Source organism: Conger conger, chromosome 7, assembly GCF_963514075.1.
Source record: "Conger conger chromosome 7, fConCon1.1, whole genome shotgun sequence".
NCBI classification, from domain to species: domain Eukaryota; kingdom Metazoa; phylum Chordata; class Actinopteri; order Anguilliformes; family Congridae; genus Conger; species Conger conger.
In genome coordinates this window covers 42,149,032-42,173,299 of record NC_083766.1, presented here as the reverse complement: position 1 = coordinate 42,173,299, position 24,268 = coordinate 42,149,032, and the positions used below count along the sequence as shown (strand labels likewise).

Here is a 24,268-nt window from a genome sequence, read left to right as displayed (position 1 = left end):
GACAACAACTTGGACTGTCCAGATAAAGAAAGAAACGGCTGGCGTACTGAACAACATACATCGAACAGATCGACCAAAGAATACAACAGCAGTTGATGACAGAAACCTGGTGAGAGCTGTGAAGAAAAACATCAGTCAGTAACATCAAAAACAAGCTCCACAGGGCAGGGGTGAAGGTATCTCAATCAAACATTCGAAGAAGACTTAGAGAGCAGCAGTATAGAGGCTATACCACAAGATGGAAGGCGAGATTACAATTTGCAAAGAAGTACAGAAATGAGCCAAAAAAGTTCTGAAACAAAGTTTTGTAGACTGATGATTAACCTCTACCAAAGAGATGGAAAAAGGCCAAAGTGTGGAGAAAGAAGGGATCTGCTCACAATCCAAAACATACAAGCTCATCTGTGAGGCACAGTGGAGGAAATGCCATGGCTTCAGCTTGTATGGCTGCTTTATTGATGATGTAACTCATGATGGTAGCAGCAGGGTGAATACAGAAGTATACAAAAACATTCAATCTGCCATCTTACGGAGAAATGCATCCAAACTAATTTCAATGAGCCAAAACACACTGCCAACACAACAAAGGACTTCATTATGGAGAAAACTGGAAGGTTTTACACTGGCCAAGTCAATCACCAGACCTTAACCCAATTTAGCATGCATTTCACATGCTGAAGAGGAGATTGAAGGCAAAAAAAAACCCCGAAACAAACAACAACTGAAAGAGGCTGCATCACAAAAGAAGAATGCAACAGTTTGGTGATGTCAATGAGTTGAGGGCTTGATGAAGTCACCGCAAGCCAGGGATATGCTACCAAATATGTGTTATTGACTTTCATTTACTTAAATACTCGCTGTTCCAATACTTTTGCTCACCTAAAAATTGGGCGGTCTGATACCAAAGGTGCCTATGTTCAAAGTAATTTAACACATCTAGGTATAAATACCAGGAAATAAAAGCTGAAATCAGTGGAACTCTTGTCTTGTGTTCATATTTTTATCTCAACCCCAAATGTATTCAGTGTATTGCAAAAACAAAGGAATTGGCCTTGCTGATCGCATACTTTTAGAGGGGACTGTATGTCAAATATATTTGTGCTCTTTGCAGGGGGAAGACATTCTGCAAAGCACATACACCACAGATGAACAAATCTTAAAGTAACTGTAAGGTGCCTGAAAAATGGCAATGAAAAAGTATCCACAAAACTTGTTTCAACACCAAGTATCGATTCAAAGTATTGTAAACAACTATAATAACACACATTTCAAGTCAGACATAAAATCTGTCTTGAAAGTAATGTCAGGATTATATGGGTACCAAGACAGAGATGCTAGATCTCTAGTCTCGAGACCACATCCTCGACTGCATCCTCCATTTTGTGTACCTCCATCTGGCAGGTTTGCCCAGTAAATGACACGGAAAGCCTGAAGGATGCCATTGAGCGCCTCTTTGGCAGGGGTCAGCCAGGAAATTGAGATGCTTTCGGTGGATGTTGCTGAAGCCTGAACATTCTCAGGAGCTCTGCTAGGGACTGTTAGGGGGAGGAAGAGGAAGGTGGGCATGAACAAGTGGTCTCTGGTCATTTACGTAAATATAAGTGAAATGTCAATATCGCACAATTTAGAAATATTCTTGGCTACATAGAAAATGATCAGAAGAGGGCAGTCTTTCCAAAGCAGGCATTATTTCTTCTGATAAACATGGGGGGCATTATTTTACTCTGGCCTGAGGGACTAGAACAGAACAGAAGTAGATTCTACTAATAATGTTAACCCAACTAGTTAATACCAATGGCAATAAAATACCATTGCCTGAATACTTTTCTTTGCTACATTACATTTGCCATGAATGCAATTCACAAAAACACCAATATAAATGTTTTAATATATTGTATTTTATTTAACATAACTCACACTGTAATATTTATATTTTTATGGTAAGGGTAACGAATTGCAAGCAACATCTATTTATCATAGGTATGTATTTTTATCTAAACTTTTGGCAATGATGTAAATAGGCTTAGGAAAATCAGCGCCCCACTGCCCCCTCATTTAAAGCTCATTTGCACCCCCCTAGGTGTTCAGACTGACCGTCCTCCAGGGTGGTGGCAATGTCTTCCTGGCAGGAGGGTCCTGTGCCAGCATTGTTCCTGGCCTGCACCACCACACCATACTCGGTGAATTTCTTCAGATTATCCAGAGTCATTGTCTCGCTGTCCCCTGCTGTCTCCATGCTGATTACGTTGAACTGGTAGCTTCCTCCTGTGCTGTACTCCCGGTAACCAATTTGGTACCCCCGGATCATACCATTCTGCAGGTGCTTTTTGGGTGCCTGTGTGGAAGATAAGCTTGGGACATCAGCATTTAACTCAGTTCAGATATTCTAAGTGGTTTGGCCAATTTGGATGAAACATCAGAAAAGATTAATATTAACATTACATTCAACTTAGTAGATGCTCAAATACAGTGACTTACAAATCAAACAAAATATCTCATTGCACAAAATAACAATAGAAAAGGCCAGTAACATTTGTTTAACTAGTGCAAAAATAATCCCTCTAAACAGTAATGTTAGGCAAGGACCCTGTTCATACAGTGACACAGAAACTAGGAGATATGAATTTTTTATTTATGTTTGCAGATATTCAGTCAAGTATGCCATCTTTAATAGCAAATATGCTGCTAGATGTACACAGAAGTATACCTTCCAGGTGACTTTAATGCTCTGAGAGGAGACGGCTTCAATTTGAACATCTTGCGGTGGACCATCGGGAGCTGAGGAGAAACCAACACTTTTGGACATGCATCAAGCAAGGGAAACACTCACATAGCAGTCATATCTCTAATGCACTGTTCAGTATGAGCCAATCATGCTGTTACCTTGCATCGCCACTGTCATTGCGCATAGTATACTAGGACAACGGAATGAGAGTCACATCTAACCCGGTAGTGCAAATAGTAGTTAAGTGCAGAAATAAGAGTGCAATATTATTGTATTAACAGAGGCACATCCTGAAAATCTCATAAGTTTTTATTAAAACGAGAAGTGAAAATATTAACATTTTCGTAAGAGTTTTTTTGTGCTCTTCTACACACTTTTTAAAGCGTACAGTTTCTAACCCAATTAGGACCAGTCCTACTTTTAAACAGACTAGTGCGGGTTTTCATATGCTACAGTTGTTTTTAAAATTGATATTCTCCAAAACGAGGCCCCATTGAAAATTAACAGTGAAAAGTTAGCTTGTCTGTTAGCCAGTGACTGTATATTGTAAAGGATGGTGCAACTGCCAAAAAGGCAGAATGGCAAATTAGCTGACATCCAGGAATGTGAATAACAGGCAGTGTTTCCCTTGTCATTTAGCTTGTGTTTAATTCAAAGACATACTTTGAAGTGTCCTCTCAGACAATCAACCTCTCACTGATTGTTGAGGGCTTTGTAATATCTTCCTCCCATACGGCCAAGAATCTTGGGGTGACACTTGATAACTGCCTCACCCTCGCTCCACATGTATCCTCCACTGCCAGAACCTGCAGGTTCGTCATCTCCTGACAGAGAAAGCCACCCAATTCCTAGTCCAGGCGCTCGTCATTGCCAGCCTGGATTACTGCAACTCTCTACTACTTTAGTCTCCCAGCTTCTGTCATCAAGCCCCTCCAGCTGGTCCAGAATGCTGCAGCCCGCCTGATCACCAGTCAGCCCAGGTCGGCTCATGTCACCCCACTCCTCATTGGCCTCCACTGGCTTCCTATTGGCGCATGCATCCGCTTAGTCCTCCCTTCTGATTCCCCCCCCCCCCCTTTCCGATATCCCTCTTGTCTAACCCAAAAAAAAGAAAAAAAGAAAAATGTGCACTTACGATGACTGTATTTTTGTTTAGAACGGCACTTCATGTGTATTTTACTAGTTGCTAGATGTGATGCTTTAACTTGTGAAAGAACCTATGCACTCGCTTTGGATTAAAAGCATCTGCCAAATGACTAATATGTATATTTAAAATGTACTTTGGTATCTCAATGGGCTACAACCAAACTAGACCTGGTCCATATCATTGTTTTCTCATTGCTTGTAACATTACATCCCTTGTAACATTACATCCTTTTCTGCTGAAAAAAAACAGCTTGAGCTAGGTTTTGAAACATCTGGTTGACCAGCTCCATAGGCTAATCCCAGAATCCCAATGTATCCGATCTGAACACCGTGTACTGTAACAGTTTTATGTTCTTGGCTATTGTCAGTTGCATCTCACATACAGTAATTTGGAAACACTTCTGTAGATTAGTGAAATGGAACCTATCCTATATGGCGCTTCATATGTCAGTCATCGCAAAAGTTTGCACTGAAAAACATTATTTCCCACTGTAACATCTGTAACAAATGTATTGGTAATAAATATGCCATTTCGAAATGGTTGGTTGAATTCATCCATGCATGTTTACGAAGGCTACTGAAATAATTGTAGCTGCCGTGCTTGTTAGCAGACAAGCTGATTTTATGTAGGCTACAACCGAATACATAAACCCACTTCCCTGTTTTAAATTGCCAAATTTGTTTGTCGGATATGACCCACAAAAACAAACTGACATTCTGGGTAGGATGATATGCGTGATAATAACGGCACAAAAATGTGGCTAAATATTTTTACAAAAAATATTTTTAGAAAAATGGGACAGTGGAGGGAGGGAGTCCACAAAAATTGGTTTCCGGGGCATGGAATGGAGGAGGGTGGTAGTGGATTTAAGGAGTATGCCCTTTACGGCAAATGGGACAGGCTATTTCTGACCTCTTTGAAGATGGCAGTTAGCTCAGCTAACATTCGCTATTGATAGCTAGCTAGCTTGTTAATTACTAGTAGCTAGTGATATAACAGTACAAAGCTATATTTAAGCTACTCCATATATCTATACTTTAGGCTTAAGCTGCTCTAGGATCTGATTTCCCAAAATAACTAAGGAACATTAGGATGGCAACTTCTAGCTAGCTAGCTATGTTGTTAAGTCCTGTAAAGCATATACATTAAACCAACAACAGCAGTAGACTAGTTGTCACTGCCAAGCTTACAACACAACATTGCCTTAATGTGACGTTTCCAACAGATATCAACAGCTAGCACAAGCCATCCCCAGCTTATCTACAAAAATCATCAGACCCTACACCCCTGCCAGACCTCTTCGTTCAGCCTCCACAGGCCGCTTGGCACCTCCCCCTCTCCGAACCTCCACCTCACGCTCACAACTACTGTCTGTTCTGGCTCCATGGTGGTGGAACAAACTCCCCGTTGAGGTCAGAACTGTAGAATCTCTCCCCACTTTCAAGCGTAAGCTGAAGACACACCTCTTCAAGCAGCACCTCTCCCCATCCCTCCCTACCTCCCTGTGAACCTTAATTGTTGTCTCTATGACTGGCTTTGTGTATCGGTATTTTTAGTTGGCTAGGTAAGCAGTGTTTGGATAGTTAACTTTGGTCACTTTTGCTCTGTTTGTTTGTTTGTTTGTTTGTTTAAAAAAAATAAAATAAAAAAATAAAATTGGCCCTCGTCCTTATCTTTGTTGTACAGGTAGCAGTTGAAATTGTACTTCCCTCTAGGGTCTTTCAGCGAACTTATCCCTGGTTATGGGTATGCACTTTGTTGTACGTCGCTCTGGATAAGAGCGTCTGCCAAATGCCAATAATGTAATGTAATGTAATGCTTGCATGAGGCATGACATCTTCTCTGTTCATTTCTTTTGCCTTTCTGCCTGCCACTACATTAATTACATAGATAGCTATCATAGCTAGCAGGATAGGCAAAGCTAGCCAGTACCTGGCTTTGAACATTCTGTTACGTGAGCTAGTTTGAACAGTAAAGTTAGCCAAACTTCGTCTCCTATGGTTGGTTTGTCACATAGCTAGCTAGCAAACATATATTTAAATTTAATATATTTATATTCAACATTAATATGAATTGCCTCATAGGATATAGAATCAGATTTTCCTCCCCAAATCCTAACCTTAACCATTAGTAAATGGAAAAACAACAGACCCTCAAACACAATGCAAATAAGTCTGACTTTCTTGTTTTTATCTTTTTTATTTTATTTTATTTGGGCAATGTTGCTGCAGCAAGCTGGAAAGAAACATAATATGCTTATGCAACCCTACAGAAGTTTCACCACATGCAGTGCCATGTAATTCCAATGGAGGGAAGAAGGCTGAAACTGATTAGATGGATATATTTTTAAATATGGTGGGTGGTCTTTATTTTAAAAAAGTCCTGGAGTACCTTTTAAGACATGATCATGAACACCAGTACGTACCAAGATATTTAAATAACAAAACAATGCACTCCCTGGCCCAATTAATCGTGGCTGATTGGTGTATAATAACAAACTATATTTACATACAATCATGTAGATACGGGTCAGGAGCTTCAATTAATGTTAGCATAAACCATCAGAATTGGTAAAAAATGTGATCTAAGTGACTTTGACATTCACGTTAAGTGACAGAATGATTGTTGGTGGCAGTTGGTGGTTTGAGTATCTCAGAGACTGCTGACCCCCTGGGATTTTCACACACACTAGTCTCTAGAGTTTGCAAAGAATGGTGTAAAAAAAAAAAAAAAAATCCAGTGAGCACATCAGAGGAGAATGGCCTGACTGGTCTAAGCTGACAGGAAGGTGACAGTAACCCAAAGAACCACACTTACAACAGTGGTATGCAGAACAGCATCTCTGAACACACAACGCATACACACGGGCGGCCTGTAGCATAGTGGTTACGGTGAATGACTGGGACACGCAAGGTCGGTGGTTCTAATCCCGGTGTAGCCACAATAAGATCTGCACAGCTGTTGGGCCCTTGAGCAAGGCCCTTAACCTTGCATTGCTCCAGGGGAGGATTGTCTCCTGCTTAGTTTAATCAACTGTACATCACTTTGGATAAGAGCGTCTGCCAAATGCCTGTAATGTAATGTAATTGTTGAATTACATACATTTTGCCGACAAATGTGTTCCGTACTGAACAAAATTGTAATTAAATATCCTAAAGAGGCATCAATATTTCTGATGAAGTGGGTTTTAAGCCCACAATGACAAGTTATAATTGTGTTAATGACGTTGGAAACTCCACCTTATCTTATTGCACCCTGCTGCACCCTGCCATGAGGCTGTAAACAATCGGCAAGCAGACTGTTCCTATTGATTGTTTTTCACAAAACTTTAGTTTGTTCAGAAGCATTTGCCCATTGTTCCAGCAGAGTAATTTGTTCAGTATGCAGTACAGTGTAGATACACAAATGGGTAATTTATACATGGGGAGAGATTGTTTATTGTTGTTGATTGTTGCATCAGTAGTTTGTTGGTCAGGGTTGGTGCAGTGATTTGTGAATAAACTGACTTCATCCCTTTTCTTTCCTCAGCAATTCCATGCTTGTAGGCTCTCCTTTGTGCTCTGTCGGCCTTTCCTCTGCCATCCATGAGTGAGGGAATTCCTCCATGTCAGCTCAGTGCTGCAGGTCCTGAAGAGGCCATTCAGACAGGGTGCCGGTCCTACAGTGATCTGATGCTCAGGAACAAGCACAGTGAGGAAGGGGTCGTACCAGGCCGTACCAGGGTGCAGAGACTAGGAGACCGGTGTCCCTCGAGCTCATCATCCAGCTCATCCCCTCCACCCAGAGGCAGCACAAGCCCACCTGTGCAAGGGGGGAGGTGGATGGATGGCAGGGAGCAGGATCAGCAGCCATTAGTCCACTCATTCTTTGTTGCTTATCTGTGAATTATTTTTTAAGGTAAGAACAAATCTTAAATTGATTAAAGTGTATAATATAACACTTCTGTTCTCTCCGCGTCTTACCCGTCGGCAGCTGTTTCTGTTCGAGGCACACTATCTTTTCTGAATTAGTAGGCTATCATTTGCCAGTTCAGTCTGCAGAATTCACAAGGATGCAGTCATTCATTTCACGCGTAGGACATAGACAAAATCAGTTGGAAGATTCATAAGTGGCTTGTTGAATTAAAATATTTATGTCAGTTAATACCATGATCAATAAAAGCATCTACTTGATTCATTACAGTCCAGCCTGATCAGTTAGCAGTGTGTCTGGGAGCCTGTGTATTGCTGCTGACCATGAGCATCTCTTTATAGCCACAGTCGACCCATCTTCTGATAGCTATCTCCTGCTCGATAACATAATTTCACAAGCTGGTTCATCTCAAGCTGGTTCCAGGAACATGCAAGTGAGTTCAATGTATTCCGATGACCTTCGTAGTAACCATATCTCAATCCAATAGAGCACCTTTGGGATGTGGTGGATTTGCAGCATGAATATGCATCCTTATTGGCAACGGGAGGTCCTTCCGAGTACGAGAATGGTTTACCTAATTAAGTGGTCAGTGAGTCGGTCTTTGTCCCAAATGTTGTGGAGCTCACTGTGTTGTGTGTGTGTTTCTGTAAATATTTGCAATATCTAGACTGACAGATAAACTTAGCCAAAAGAGTGATGTAAATATTCATTGGAGGCCCCATCACAAACTACCTCACTTCAAAACAGACAGGGGGGGGGCAACTTGTCAAAGAGGTGGGCTGCAAAATATTGAATACAGTCTGACATTTACAACTGTAGGCACCAATTGAAAGATCTGCCTTTTATTGCCAGGTCAGCTCTTGTTCATTAATGCATTGGAGCCAAGGGAGAGTGAGTCACTCTGCAATGTATTAATTTAATTATATATTTATTTTACTTTCCCCAACAATGCTATTCTTTTTTCAAAAGTTTATTTTCGCACCAATGACCCTGTTAGTTATGATTAGAGGTTGTGGTTTTAATCTGTGGAGGTAAAGTTTTACACTGATTAATTGGTGATTTGTACATGGCAGACCTGTTGGTGAGGGCTCTGACACTAGCTACACTAGACTTACCTGCTTCATCTGTGCTGATGGTGAGCTCGTTGCTGGCCTCGCTCTTCCCAATGTGGTTCTTGGCGAACATGCGGATGTTGTAGGTGGAAGACGGGTGGAGGTCAATGATTGTGGCCTGGTTCAGCTGAGGGGAAACATCTTTGGTTCTTTGGACAGTTTTCCAGGTTGCTGTTGACAAAAGGCAAGGTTTCATTAAGTTTTCAGTGTGTGGGTGTTACTTTGTGTTCTTCTTTTTTACCTTGCACCTGCGCTAAATACTTTGGATGTGCGTTTGTTTCTATTATACTAAGGTTTAAAAACATTGAAAACACTGGTAGAGGAGTTGTGGGACATTTCGAATAGGTAAAAACATCATATTGTGAACAGCGAACACTTGAACTGAGAACACCAGATACACTTTTGATATATCATTGAATCAATCTTGGTGCATGAGGTGAGTAAATGAGTGGGGAAGGTAAAGATTTCACCTGATTTGTTCTTGCACTCAATGTCATAGGCAGTGATGGGACTGTTGCCATCAAAACCCATGGTCCAGCGGAGGGCAATTGTCCGATCTCGAACCTCCCTAATCTCAATCTCTGGGGGGTCAGGGGGTTCTGGGGCGGGAGCATGGAAGAGGTCACTGGCAGAGCTATCAATAATTTCTGCAGGCACATTCTCATTATCTATGATACTCAGCTACTAATATATGAGTGCAATACCTTGTACTGTTAATTGAATGATCCCCCTGTCTTCCCCATAAGAGTTGATTGCATGACAGGAGAAAAATCCAGAGTCTTCCCTTACTGTGGGCAAAATCTGGAACAAAATGATGAAGGGAAGTTGTTCAGACCTGGGTCAAATACATGTGATGGCCTTAGTGATGTGATGGCCTTAGAAATACTTTTTGTCATTCTTTTGGAATATTTGACTCACCGTATTATTGGTATTTATTGACTGTGAACACTGCAGCCAATGAAAAACAAATTACTTGACAGTATGAGACATAACAAGCCTCTATAATGCTCTGTTTCTTTTAGAATAGTATTTTTTATGAGGACATAACAATTTCAGAATTTTATTTGCCTTTACCACAAAGGTGCAAAAAGTAATTTTGGCCATACAAGCTCCTGTATATGAAATATAATAAGAAATCTATTGTTTAGTAAAATGCACATCATATTTTTGGTTAAACATTCAAAACATAGACATCCAAATTTTTAAAAGGAGAAAGACATTTGATCAGAAAGTGAGCAACAATCTGGTCTAAATGATGCTAAACACTAGCTCCAGAGGGTGCAAGGATATGCAGGTAGTCTGCAGCTAGTTTAGCGGTGTGGGATATGCAGTAGTGTGGGTTTTTCAGAATTGCAGGGCATCCGTGGACTTTCAAAATATTCCTCAATATCCCTTCTGGTGGCATCCCATCCTGAATGCTTAGAGGAACTTGGCTGCTGCATAAAATCAAATAGCATGTCCAATCCAATCCTCCTGGCTGGTGCTTCACTGGGTTGCTCATTTTCTTTGTCTGTTGGTGAAACTGACAGTGGGAGTTAGACTACTCTAGTTGGAAGCGTCAGCCTAAAACAGAAGTCTTCACACCTGGTAAGCAGCTTGTCAATTGACGTTTTCAGGCTGTTGCTGAGTTCACCATTCTACTTGGATGAGAAGTGACTCAGATGGTTGGATAATCCCCAAATACTGTACATAGAATAATCTAGCTGGCTATCACACTATTCAACCCTTGCACACAGTCTTAAGGGCCTCAACAGCATCAACAGCTTCACAAAGGACATTCTTCTCATGAACGGATAGCTTGGTTAATGTCAACTGTTTTAACTTTGTTTCTTCAGACTCTAGAACAGAGCAGATCATGTTTAGCTGGGAGTCCCATCATGTGACAATGGGATTTTCCCCTCTAAGATATCCTGGGCGACAGTTGACTGGGGACAGTGATAGACGATGTTTGGAACTATTGAAATGACCTTGTTAAGGTAATCTGCTGATTTTAGGACATTTTTGATGGAAAGCTAAAGAGTGTGAGCAAAGCCCCTCTGTGTTTTGAGAAGTCATGGTCAAAATCAGTGGAGTAGATAGGTTGCTGAATTCCCTCCTTTTCAACATCATTTTGAACACCCCTATCCTCTTCACAGACAGCTAAATCAAAGTGGACAAAGGCAACAACCATGTCGCTTGCATTGTCAGTAATTACAGCAGATTCTCCAACAAGCAGGAGTCAAAGTACAAGACAGGCCACTCGCAATTTATAGCGCATCTTAATTGCCCGATTGATGTCAGGTGTGTTCATTCACCATCAGGCCATGACTTCACCTCCCCTGGCAGTGGCTGGAGCCCAACAGCTGCTACATTCTTGGGCACTGTATTAGATTAAAGTAGTTCAAAAGTAGTACTTGATAAGTATTTTAAAATAATTAAAATAAAAAATAATTAAAATAATTTGTATATTTCAAATGTGTTTCTTTTGAATAATATTTGAAGAAAGTATTCCAAATGCAATACAAATACAAATACAAATATTTAATTAGTATATTGACCCAAGCCTGAAGTTTATATAAAAGCCACAATTAAACAAAAAAATCAACTGTCTTAATCAGCAATGTCATGGCAATGGCTCCTTCAGAAGCTCTCCCCTGAGGCGGGTGTGAGTACCTGCAGGGTGGAGATGACCTCATCTGCCACTTCCTTGACAGAGATTATGTAGCGGCTCATGTCTGGGTTGATGATGCGATCCTCTTTTTCCCAGCGCACCATGATGGGCTTCTCGCCATGTGCTATGCAGCTCATGGCCTTCCTCTGGCCCTGTGTGGCCAGTGTGGTGTTGGGGTATGAAGTGATCATGGCTGGAACTGTTGGGGGAAGAGGTTGGAGAGTTGATTAAAAAAAACAAGTGACCTTCAAGATTTGGTACATGATGCATCTACCATGGTACTGAATAACATTCAAATGGAGAGACGTGTGAGCTTTGTGGGTCCCATGAGCGTGAACAAGAAAATGGGCATGGTAAAAAGACCTGGATTTGTTAAGCTGTATTCAGCTTTTATCATGCCATGATCAGGCAGCATGCCAAAAAATGCTGTGAGCCTTTGCTGGAGTTAGTCTTCATGTATTGTATTTAATTAATTAACTTTTTCAACCAGGTAGATCAGTGGTTCCCAAAACTCTCTACAGGTACCCCCAGCTGCATCCAGGTATTGCATGCATCTGTTATTAGTTGCATCAGGTGTGTTTGAGATGTAGCATATAAAATACCTGGATCTGGCTGGAGGTACCTGATGAGAAGTTTGAGAACCACTGAGGTACATCATCTGAGAACTGCTGCTTAAGCCTAACTTTTTTCTTTAGTTTTCTACAGCTTGCTTGTTAATTGTAGCCTACGTGTTACGTAGCTATGGAAAACTGTCTATGTTAAGAGTGCAGGTGGTCAGTACGATAAAAGATCACCCCAATTCCAACATCAGACCATCTACGAGGGTGAGACCCTGCTACCTGCGCAAGCATGGCTTGTATATATGCTTAGGCTAAAGTTATTAACTAAAACCTAATTCATATCTAACTCCTTGCTCTGCTTTTTAACACATCACTTTTGACTTATTTTATTTCAAGTTGTGGTTATAGTTGAAGTGGTTTCATGTTATGGCCACTAACATACACCTGGTTATTGTAACGCACGTGAATTTGAGGTCGTAACAAGGCTACAATAAGTATTCACCCCACTTTTGGACTTTTTCATATTTTATTGTTTTACAACAGAATCACAATGGATATAATTAAGCTTTTTGATACTGATCAACAGAAAAACAGTCCATCATGTCAAAGTGAACAAAATTATAAAAATTTCTATGAATTGATCTAAATGAATTACAAGTATAAAAACAGAAAATAATAGATTGCATAAGTATCCCTGCCCCAGCAGTAGGCAAAGGCGGGGATCCGGGCGTGCTGATCCTCGGCCTCGCAGACTGGTTCTGGGGACGTGGAACGTCACCTCTCTGGTGGGGAAGGAACCGGAGCTAGTGCGGGAGGCGGTGTGGTACCAACTAGATATAGTTGGGCTCACCTCCACGCACAGTACTGGTTCCAGAACCAAACTCCTGGAGAGGGGCTGGACTCTGTTCTTTTCTGGAGTTGCTCAAGGTGAGAGGCGCCGGGCGGGTGTGGGGATACTCACAAGCCACCGGCTGAGCGCCACTGTGTTGGAGTTTCACCCGGGGAACGAGAGGGTCGCCTCTCTGCGACTACGTGTCGCTGGGGGGAAAGCTCTGACTGTCATTTGTGCTTATGCACCAAACGGCAGTTCAGAGTATCCGGCCTTCTTGGAGTCACTGGGCGGCATCCTGGAAAGGGTGCCATCCGGAGACTCCATAGTTCTGCTGGGCGACTTCAACGCTCACGTGGGCAATGACAGAGAAACCTGGAGGGGGGTGATTGGGAGGAATGGCCTGCCTGATCTGAACCCAAGCGGTGTTTTGTTATTGGACTTCTGTGCTGGTCATGGATTGTCGATAACAAACACCATGTTCGAGCGTAGGGTAGCTCATAAGTGTACTTGGTACCAGAGCACCTTAGGCCAAAGATCGATGAACGACTTTGTGGTCGTATCGTCAGACCTGCGGCCATATGTCTTGGACACTCGGGTGAAGAGAGGAGCAGAGCTGTCAACTGATCACCATCTGGTGGTGAGTTGGATCAAGTGGCCGGGGAGGCTGCCGGACAGACCCGGTAAACCCAAACGTGTAGTGAGGGTGAACTGGGAACGTCTGGCGGAGGCCCCTGTTCGTGAGGTCTTCAACTCCCACCTCCGGAGGAACTTCTCACGCATCCTGGGGGAAGCTGGGGACATGGAGTCCGAGTGGGCCATGTTCAAAGCCTCCATTGCAGAGGCGGCAAGCAGGAGCTGTGGCCAGAAGGTCATCGGTGCCTGTCGGGGCGGCAACCCAAGAACATATTGTCGGGCGGTGGAAAGAGCACTTCGAGGAGCTCCTGAACCCGAACAACACGTCCTCTGTGGAAGAGGCAGAGCACGAAGACTCGGGGGAATCTGCACCTATATCCCTGGCGGAAGTTGCTGAGGTAGTCAAAAAGCTCCTCAGTGGCAAGTCGCCGGGTGTAGATGAGATTCGCCCTGAGATGCTGAAGGCTCTGGACATTGTTGGGCTGTCTTGGCTGACACACCTCTTCAGTGTCGCGTGGAGGTCGGGGACAGTACCTGTAGAGTGGTAGACCGGGGTGGTGGTCCCCATTTTCAAGTAGGGGGACCGGAGGGTGTGCTCCAATTACCGGGGTATCACACTCCTCAGCCTCCTAGGGAAAGCTTACTCTAGGGTGCTGGAAAGGAGGCTCCGACCGACGGTCGAACCTCGGATTCAGGAGGAGCAATGTGGCTTCCGTCCTGGCCGTGGAACAGTGGACCAGCTCTTTACCTTGGCAGGGTTGCTGGCGGGGTCATGGGAGTTTGCTCATCCAGTCCACATGTGCTTTGTGGACTTGGAGAAGGCTTTCGACCATGTCCCCCGGGGAACCCTGTGGGGTGTACTGCGGGAGTATGGGGTACCGGGGCCGTTGTTACGAGCCATCAGGTCCCTGTATAACCAAAGTGAGAGCTGTGTCCGCATTCTCGGCACAAAGTCAAGCACGTTTCCTGTGGGTGTTGGACTCCGCCAAGGTTGCCCCTTGTCACCGGTCCTGTTTGTGGTATTCATGGACAGGATCTCAAGGCGCAGCCGAGGTGAGGAGAGCATCTCTGCTTTTTGCGGATGATGTGGTTCTGCTGGCTTCATCGGACCGTGACCTTCAGCACGCACTGGAGCGGTTTGCAGCCGAGTGTGAAGCGGCCGGGATGAGATTCAGCACCTCCAAGTCCGAGGCCATGGTTCTCTGCCGGAAAACGGTGGATTGCTCCCTCCAGGAGTCTTTGCCCCAAGTGAAGGAGTTCAAGTATCTCGCGGTCTTGTTCACGAGTGAGGGTAGAAGGGAGCGTGAGATCGACAGGCGGATCGGTGCAGCATCAGCAGTAATGCGGGCGTTGCACCGGACCGTTGTGGTGAAGAGGGAGCTGAGCCAGAAGGCGAAGCTCTCGATTTACTGGTCGATCTACGTCCCAACCCTCACCTATGGTCACAAGCTTTGGGTAGTGACCGAAAGAACGAGATTGCGTATACAAGCGGCCAAAATGAGCTTCCTCCGTAGGGTGGCCGGGCCTTAGGGTGAGGAGCTTGGAGTAGAGCCGCTGCTCCTTCGCGTCGAAAGAAGCCAATTGAGGTGGTTCGGGCATCTGATCAGGATGCCTCCTGGGCGCCTCCCTTTGGAGGTTTTCCAGGCTCGTCCAACTGGGCGGAGACCCCGAGGGAGACCCAGAGCCCGCTGGAGAGATTATATCTCTCCTGGCCAGGGAACGCCTCGGGATCCCCCAGGAGGAGCTAGAATGCGTTGCTGGGGAGAGGGACGCCTGGAATACCTGGCTTTGCCTACTGCCCGACTCCGGATAAGCGGGTGATGATGGATGGATGGATGGACCCCTGCACCTACTAAGTACACCACTGCAGCAATTACAACTTTGAGTCTATTGGGATGAGTCTCTATCAACTTCGCACATTTGGACAGTTTTTGCCACTTTCAATTCTGAATTGGATTGAGGTTGAGACTTGACCACTCCAGGACATTCACCTTTTTGCTTTCAAGCCATTCCTGTGTAGCTTTGGCTTTGTGCTTGGGTCTGGCTGGAAGTTGAATCTCCTCCACAGTTCACTTGCAGACTGTATCAGGTTTTCCTTCAGGATTTCCCTGTATTTTGCTGCATACATTTGACCATCTACCCTTACAAGTCTACCAGGTCTTGCACCAGAGAAGCATCCCTATGGCATGATGCTGCCACCACTACACTTCATGGTAGGGATGGTGTGTTCATCAGCATGTGCGGTGTTCGGCTTGCCCCAAACGTAGCGCTTAGACTTAAGGCCAAAAATGTCAACTTTTGTCTCATCAGACCATAGAATTTTCTTCCATTTGGTCTCAGAATCTCCCACATGCCTTCTGGTCTAGCTGAGATTTCATGGGACTTTTCTTCAGCAATGGCTTTCTTTTTGCCACTCCCATAATGTGCCTTAGCTAGTGGTGAAGTGCCCTAGCTACTGTTGTATTATTGTCCCATCTCAGCAGTGGAGGACTGTAACTCCTTCAGAGTTGCCATAGGCCTCTTGGCGGCCTCTCTAACTAGTGCCCTTCTCGCATGGACACTCAAACCTTTGTGGCCGGCCTGTTCTAGGCAGACTCACAGTGTGCCATATTCCACTCCACTTTACTGTGCTCTGAGGGATATTAAACAGCTTGAAAATGTTCTTGTTTCCTTCCCTCAATTGGTGCTTTCAATAGCAATATACCCCACAATGTAAGCTTCTGGAGCATGTTAATGTAACAGGTGAGAAATTGCCTGAGTCCGAGGTGGGATTTGAACCCCGGCCTTCTCACTTGTCCAAATTATTTGTTGAACGAACGCGTTACCAGTCAGCTAAAGACGAACTCGCCTCTAGCCAAGGGCAACAACGTTCTTTTGAATTTGAGGGTTACGTCATCGGGGAGTGTTGTCGCGATAACCTGCTACCAGCCTTCGCTTTCACTGCACCATCCGTGCTTACTAGCGAACAAGCCAAGCCAACCACACTACATTAACACTGCTATCCATGAGATTGTCATGTGCCCCATAACGTAACCCTTCATTGGCATGACAGTAACACCCAGATCTGTGACTGTGCAGGCAAATTCAAATAAATAAGCTACTGTAGCAGAAACGTACAGATCGTCGCCATATTCACCCAATTGACCATGCATTTCACCTCCAGAAGGGCAGCCTGTAGCGTAGTGGTTAAGGTACATGACTGGGACCCGCAAGGTTGGTGGTTCGATCCCCAGTGTAGATCCGCACAGCCGTTGGGCCCTTGAGCAAGGCCCTTAACCCCACATTGCTCCAGGGGAGGATTGTCTAATCAACTGGAAGGACAGCAAGGGAAGAGATGGGGCTTACTTTTTACATTGAGATACATAGACTTGCTGACATCAGCTCCGACGTCATTGCTGACTTTACACATGTAGTAGCCGCTGTCCTCCTCCAGGACATGTTTGATTAGCAGAGATCCTGTGTCTAGAAGTTGGAGTCGAAAGCCTGAGTTCAGGGGGATGGGCTGGAACTGGGGCACACCCGCACCTGCGAGGAGAAGAGATGTGATCGAATGGGACAGAGAAACATTAATGTGCTTTACTTACAATTAAAGCTGGTTTTCAATACAAACATCACATTTCATATTATCACTTGTAATTGTAATATTATACTGTAATTGGCACTAGGAATGTTAATTATCCATTTACTGCTGGGAACTGTTAAAATGATTGCACTTACTGTAGGTAATTCACACTGTAAACTTTACTGAATAAAACCAATCAATTAGTAGATATGCAGTCAAGTCTAGAATTATTGGCGCCCTTGACAAATATACACAGAAAATGCTGTAAACTCAAAGAATAATACCATTATTGACCTTATTTTCCAATTTGTGCACTGTGCTTTATTAATGATTTAATGGAATCAATCAATACATTTTTCAACCAAAAATTTGACATTTTCTTAATTACAATTACAAAATTATTGGCACCAATTCTTGGTTTCGTTTATTGTGCTCAGTAAGGGCTTTCTTCATGCCACCCTTATAAAGAGTTTGTTGGTATGGAGGTGCCATTTTTCTTTTTGAGAATCGGTGACTCCAAGAGGCAACCAATTTCTGCAATTCTTAAACCGTGATCCCTGGGTTCTTTATGGCCTCCATACCATCGTCCTCACCATCCGTGGGGACAATGTGCACTTGCATCCGCTCACCGAATACTAAGTGTGCAAAAAGTGAATCAGAATCAGAATCAGAATCAGAATTCACTTTATTCGCCATGTAGTTTTTACGTACAAGGAATTTGCTGTGGTATGTGGGTGCATGCAGACAACATAAGAATAATACAAAAAATAGAAACATAGAAAAATGAGGTGGAATGTAATGTAGAATATAAAAAAATAAAATATTTTTTTTTTTACAATACAACATGATGCTGAAGTGGGGTGTGAGCAGTATTATTAAAGTGCTAAATATAAAATATGAAGTCTATGGGGGCGGGATAAGAGTCTGTGACAATGGGGGGTCCCGGGCCTACAGTAAATCCTCAAATTGTGTCTGGGATTCTATTTGAAGCCGGGCCTCGGATAATAGCCGGGGGCGTGGTCGATTCGGACGAATAAAGGTCGGCCCCCAAATACAAGCCGGGGTAATATTGCCTACCAGTAGGGCTATCAGTCCATGAGCACTAGAAGACATTGTTTCGATTTAACTCAATGAAATAAAAGAGCTCTTCTTAATATTTTATATTGTTGCTTGGTTTAATACTGTTGCCAATGAAAAGTCGTTGTCCTACACCATGGGTCTCCAACACGTTGCTCTCAAGCTACCAGTCTCTTGCCGCCCCCTACTGAGTAGCTTGCCAAAAGCTGAAGCAGTATACACTTAAACACAATTGTTGCCGCGAGGCATTCCAGCCTACAAATTTAATAAAAAGTAAATCAGGCAAAATTAAAAATTTACTCAATTTAGGCTACATGGCTACGCAATAAGGTTTCCATGTATTTACAGCACAGCACACGTTCAATGAATGAATGAAAGCGGCTGCCTTGACTCGCAATAAACAGACGGGTGGAAATCCCGACAGTCTTTCAACTACATAAAACTTAACAGTGAACCATCAAATACCCCCAAGATTTCAGTGCCCATCAGTCCCAGCATTTAGCAATTGAATCAAACAGTCCAAAAGTAAATTAAATCCCAAACCAAAGCAAAAATCTTTTGATAGCCTACTGGTATGCTGCTCCAAATGAAACGCATGTCTCACAATAAAACACACTTTAGGAAAAAAAAGATCCTTAACTTGCTGTTATCTACGCTAATTTGTTATTGTTCATGAAGGCGTGTCTGGCAAGTTGGTATTTTATGAAGACGCATCTGTTTTGGCTTTCATTAATGGTTTAGCTACTCAAGTTGCGTTTCTGAACGGTTACAGGAAGTGTTGAACAGTGTTGGCCCACTTTAAGTGTAGCCTTTTACTTTATTTCTGAGAATAAAATTCTACAACAGAAGCCCAATAAGAAATGCAGGCCTGCCTCGAATACAAGCCTGCCCCAAATAAAGGCCTGTGCTTTGTGCAGCCTCAGTAAATAAAAGACCCCGGGCACAATTTGAGGATTTACGGTAGTTGACATTAATCACAGGGAGGCAGTGCGTTGATGCAAAGTGTCTGTAACGGTTGTAATGGTTCTGTGACAGTGGGGGGTCCCCCGGGCCTTGTTGATGAGGCCAGCTGCAAATGGGTAGAAACTGTTTCTGTGGCGAGAGGTTTTGGTCCTGATGGACCGCAGCCTCCTGCCAGAGGGAAGTGTTTCTTACAGTCTGTGTCCGGGGTGAGAGGATTCGGCCACAATCCTTCCTGCACGCCTCAGGGAGGTGAGGATGGACTCAATTATGGCAGTGTAGAAGTGCACCATCATTGTCTTTGGCAGGTTGAACTTCTTCAACTGCCGCAGGAAGAACATCCTCTGTTGGGCTTTTTTGGTGAGGGAGCTGAAGTTCAACTTCCACTTGAGGTCCTGGGAGATGATGGTTCCCAGAAAGTGGCATGACTCCACAATGTTAACAGGGGAGTCTCTCAAGGTGATGGGGGCGGGTGGGGCTGGGTTCTTTCTGAAGTCTACAACCATCTCCACTGTCTTCACAGCGTTTAGCTCCAAGTTGTTCTGACTGCACCAGGTCACCAGATGGTCAATCTCCCACCTGTAGGCGGATATATCCCCACCAGAGATGAGTCCAATAAGGGTGGTGTCGTCCGCAAACTTCAGGAGCTTGACAGACTGGTGACTGGAAGTGCAGCTATTGGTGTACAGGGAGAAGAGCAGAGGGGAAAGAAAGCAGCCTTGGGGGGAACCGGTGCTGATGATCCGGGAGTCCGAGACATGTTTTCCCAGCTTCACGTGCTGCCTCCTGTCACACAGAAAGTCTGTGATCCACCTGCAGGCGAATCAGGCACGTTCAGCTGGGAGAGCTTGTCCTGTAGCATAGTTGGCATTATTGTGTTGAAGGCAGAGCTGAAATCCACAAACAGGATCCTGGCGTAGGTTCCTGCTGAGTCCAGGTGCTGTAGGATGAAGTGGAGAGCCATGTTTACTGCATCATCTACAGACCTGTTGGCTCTGTAGGCAAACTGCAGGGGGTCCAGGAGGGGGTCTGTGATGGATTTGAGGTGGGACAGCATAAGGCGCTCAAAAGACTTCACCACAGAGGTCAGGGCGATGGGTCTGTAATCATTCAGTCCTGTGATCCTTGGCTTTTTGGGGACTGGAATGATGGTGGAGGTCTTGAAGCAATCTGGTACATGGCAAGTCTCCAGTGAGGTGTTTAAAATGTCTGTGAACACCGGAGACAGCTGATCAGCACAGTGCTTCAGGGTGGATGGAGAGACAGAGTCTGGCCCGACTGCTTTGCGGGGGTTCTGCCTCCTGTTGACATCTCTTTCCAGTAAGGACAGAGGTGTCGCTGAGCTGAGTTGCTGTGGAGTGGCCCAGGCTCCTGCTGTGATAGAGGTGGGGGAGGAGGTGGGCTGGAGCTGGAGCTGGTGGCTGGTGTCATGGGGGATGGTGTCAGGACTGTCCCATTGACCTTCAAAGCAACAGTAGAACTCGTTCAGGTCATTGGCCAGGCGTGAATTGTTCATGGAGTGGGGGGTTTTTGTTTTGTAGTTGGTGATCTGTCTGAACCCTTTCCAGACAGAAGCAGAGTCATTGGCTGAGAATTGGTGTTGCAGCTTCTCTGAGTACAGTCGTTTAGCGTCTCGCACCTCCTTGCTAAACTTGTACTTGGCCACTTTAAACATGACCCCACTCCTAAATGCCTCTTCCTTCTCTGACCTTAACTGTCTGAGTTTTGCTGTGAACCAAGGTTTGTCGTTGTTGTAACCCACCCTGGTGCGTAATGGTACACAGCTGTCCTCACAGAAGCTGATGTAGGAAGTCACCGCCTCTGTGTACTCATCCAGATTGTTGGTAGCAGTCCTGAAAACATCCCATTCAGTGCAGTCCAAACATGCCTGAAGATCCTCCACAGCTTTACTGGTCCACTTCTTTGATGTCCTCACAACAGGTTTAGAGAGCTTTAATTTCTGCCTGTATGCAGGAATCAGGTGGACCATGACGTGGTCAGAGTGTCCCAGTGCAGCGCAGGGGACGGCATGATAAACTCTGCTAGCTGTGGGGTAACAGTGATCCAGGATGTTCTTCTCTCTGGTCAGACATTTAATAAACTGTCTGTATTTGGGGAGTTCATGGCTGAGGTTTCCTTTGTTAAAGTCGCCGAGGACAATAACTAAAGAGTCCGGGTTTGTCCGCTCCACACACAGTATCTGATCGGCGAGTATGCGCTGTGCCTCCTGCATGTTAGCCTGCGGTGGAATGTAAACACCAACTAGTATGAATGAAACAAACTCACGGGGGGAGTAGAAGGGTTTGCAGTTTATGAAAAAAGATTCCAGATCAGGAGAACAATGTCGTAGGATCACTGTGATGTTGTTACACCAGCCACTGTTTATGTAAAAGCACAAACCTCCGCCTTTCGTTTTGCCGGAGAGTTCTGTGTCGCGATCCGCTCTGAAGAGTTGGAAGCCTGCGAGCTGCAGCGCAGAGTCCGGTATCGATCCACACAGCCACGTCTCCGTGAAGCACAAAACAGAACATGAAGAAAAGTCTCTGTTTTTACCCAACAGTAGCTGAAGTTCATCCAGTTTGTTTCCCAGTGAACGCACGTTAGAGAGAAATATTCCAGGTAACGCAGTGCGATATCCGCTTCGGCGGAGACACACAAGCACACCAGCGCGTCTTCCTCTCCTCCGGCGTTTCACTGCATGTACAAAGGTGAGCACACCTTTGACCACAATGTTCAGTAGTTCCACAGATGTGGCGATGAATGTGGGAAATAAATCCATAGGGGTTGTAGCCCTGATGTTCATGAGCTCTTCTCTGGTGTATGAGCTCCCAGAATTATCGCAAAACACTGAACTGACAAACAAAACAAGACAATATAACGCGCACCGACACACCAAGGCGACCGTCCATGGCGCCATCTTGATCTTGAAGGGGTCTGAATACCTTCTGAAGCCACTGTAAATTGTTATCTGGGGGCGGCCTGTAGCATAGTGGGTAAAATACATGACTGGGACCTGCAAAGTCGGAGTTTCGATCCCCAGTGTAGCCACAATAAGATCCACACAGCTGTTGGGCCCTTGAGCAAGGCCTTTGAACCAGGGGGAATTGTCTCCTACTTAGTCTAATCAACTGTACGTCACTGGATAAGAACGTCTGCCAAATGCCATTAATGAAATGTAATCTGTGTGGTTGTATATGGTCATGTGATATTAAGTCTATGGCAAACATAGTGTATTCAAGTGATATAAAACACTTGTTACATTTCATTACACATTTTTTCACAATTGTTTGCACATTAACAAACATAGTTAATTCACTGATAAAACATCTAGGTAGGTTGGTAATATTGACATTGAATGGCTTAATTCTAATATTGTGTGAGAGCTACAAATCATCCCCACACTCTTCAAATGCAAAGTGTGTGAAGGCTGTGACTAATCGTATAACGATAAACAGTCAGTAACGTTGGTTCTGTGTGCAAACATAGCTGAAAGGAGCATGAAACAACCACTGGAACCACTGGATCCAAGGAAACCACTGGAAAGCACATTGTCACAACAGCCCAGTGAGCTCACCTTTGGAAAACTTCCACACTACAGTGGGAGCTGGGGTTCCCTCCGCAGAGCAGTTGAGAATCACAGCTTTCCCGTAAATACCATCCTGGTCCTTAGGTTGCACAACAAACCTGGGAGGAACTGCACAGGAAATACCAACTGATAAATATATAATATACTAGTCATCTCTTCACATGACTATAGTCATCACTATGGTGAACCTATGGACACAAGGGGCAGGTTGACAATTTGGCTGACCATTAAACTTAAGAAATAACCATCAAAAGAGACTGCCTTGTGCCAAGACCTTTAACTCAAAGTGGAGTTACATTATTTTCCCTACACCAAGTATTTGAATGTCATCAGTCAGAAATAATTTAAAATGTAACCTCAAGACCTTAGCAACAATAGGCTGACATCTAATGAAACAGGCATGAGACGAGGCTGAATATGCAGAGATGGTGGTTTATTGGTCTGTGTTTAAATATGTTTTGAGCTTTTTCCAAAAAATTTTTTTTCTAAATTGATCTTTTTCTGAGATCTGATTCCTGTGCTTGTGCCTGTATGTGGATTGTATGGGATCATTGCAGTTCTGAGAGGGGTCTCCGCTCACCTCGAACAATCAGCTTGCTCTTGTGCACCATGGTGGCAGCGTCATTGCGGGCGATGCAGGTGTAGCAGCCATTGTGCCGGGACGAGAGGTTGGAGATGCGCAGGGAGCTGGTGAAGTCAATGTTGTCAATGGTGACGCCCAGGGTGGCTGGGATGGGCCGGCCGTCTTTGTGCCAGGTAATGAAGATGGGCAGGTCACCGGACACCACCATGCAGGGGATAAAGACCCTCTGACCAATGGAGAAGTGCGGGAACTCGAAGTGCTGGATGAATGGAGGAACTGGAGGATGGGTGGGGGTACATTCCATGTTAAAAAAACAGGAATGATAACAGTACCATTAATGGAAGTCCATCATAAGAAATGGAAGAAAATAAAAAATATTGTGTTATGTATGATTATATGAAATATGTACTGCAGGAACAGAGGCAGAGAATTGCTTCAACTCCGTTCACTCCAATGGGACCATTGTGGATTGTGGAAAGTCTCAATAGTTCCAAACAATGCAGCAGCGCCCTTACAGTTGCAGTGTTTTTGACTGTATGTGATGTTCACTTCAAAGGCAAAGAAAGCAAAATTAACTGTATTGTGATACTAATGAGACGGGTGCGTGGGGGTTGGACCCAAAATGCACGACAAACAATAGTAATATAAAGAATCCCTCAGGGCTTTATTCGGGACGAATCCCAGGAGCGTAGTCAACACAAGCAAAGTCCATACACGTAGATCCAGCCAAACAAAAAGTAAACAAACAAAAAGCACGGTGCCGAGGGAAGAGGCAAACTCGTAGTCGGTAAACGTGCAGGGAGGTCCGGTAGCAGGAGAGCTGTCAGCGGGGCAGATGAACAGACGGACGGCAGGCAGAGGCGTAGTCGTGGGCGAAGCGGGAGTCGAAACCATGAAACAATCAGCGAAGCAAAAGTACAAAAACGGTA

The 24,268-nt window shown here is 44.4% G+C and overlaps 1 protein-coding gene across 1 annotated transcript in view; it reads right to left on the bottom strand.

The window, feature by feature from the left end:
* Positions 1-24,268, bottom strand: part of LOC133133289 (cell adhesion molecule DSCAM-like) — a 221,422-nt gene that overhangs the window by 47,837 nt on the left and 149,317 nt on the right. The window contains 10 exon segments of the mRNA XM_061249396.1: positions 1,389-1,535; positions 2,095-2,335; positions 2,708-2,778; positions 8,900-9,067; positions 9,367-9,495; positions 9,601-9,697; positions 11,549-11,745; positions 16,917-17,096; positions 22,745-22,864; positions 23,337-23,615. Coding sequence (XP_061105380.1) covers positions 1,389-1,535; positions 2,095-2,335; positions 2,708-2,778; positions 8,900-9,067; positions 9,367-9,495; positions 9,601-9,697; positions 11,549-11,745; positions 16,917-17,096; positions 22,745-22,864; positions 23,337-23,615 — 1,629 coding nt within the window.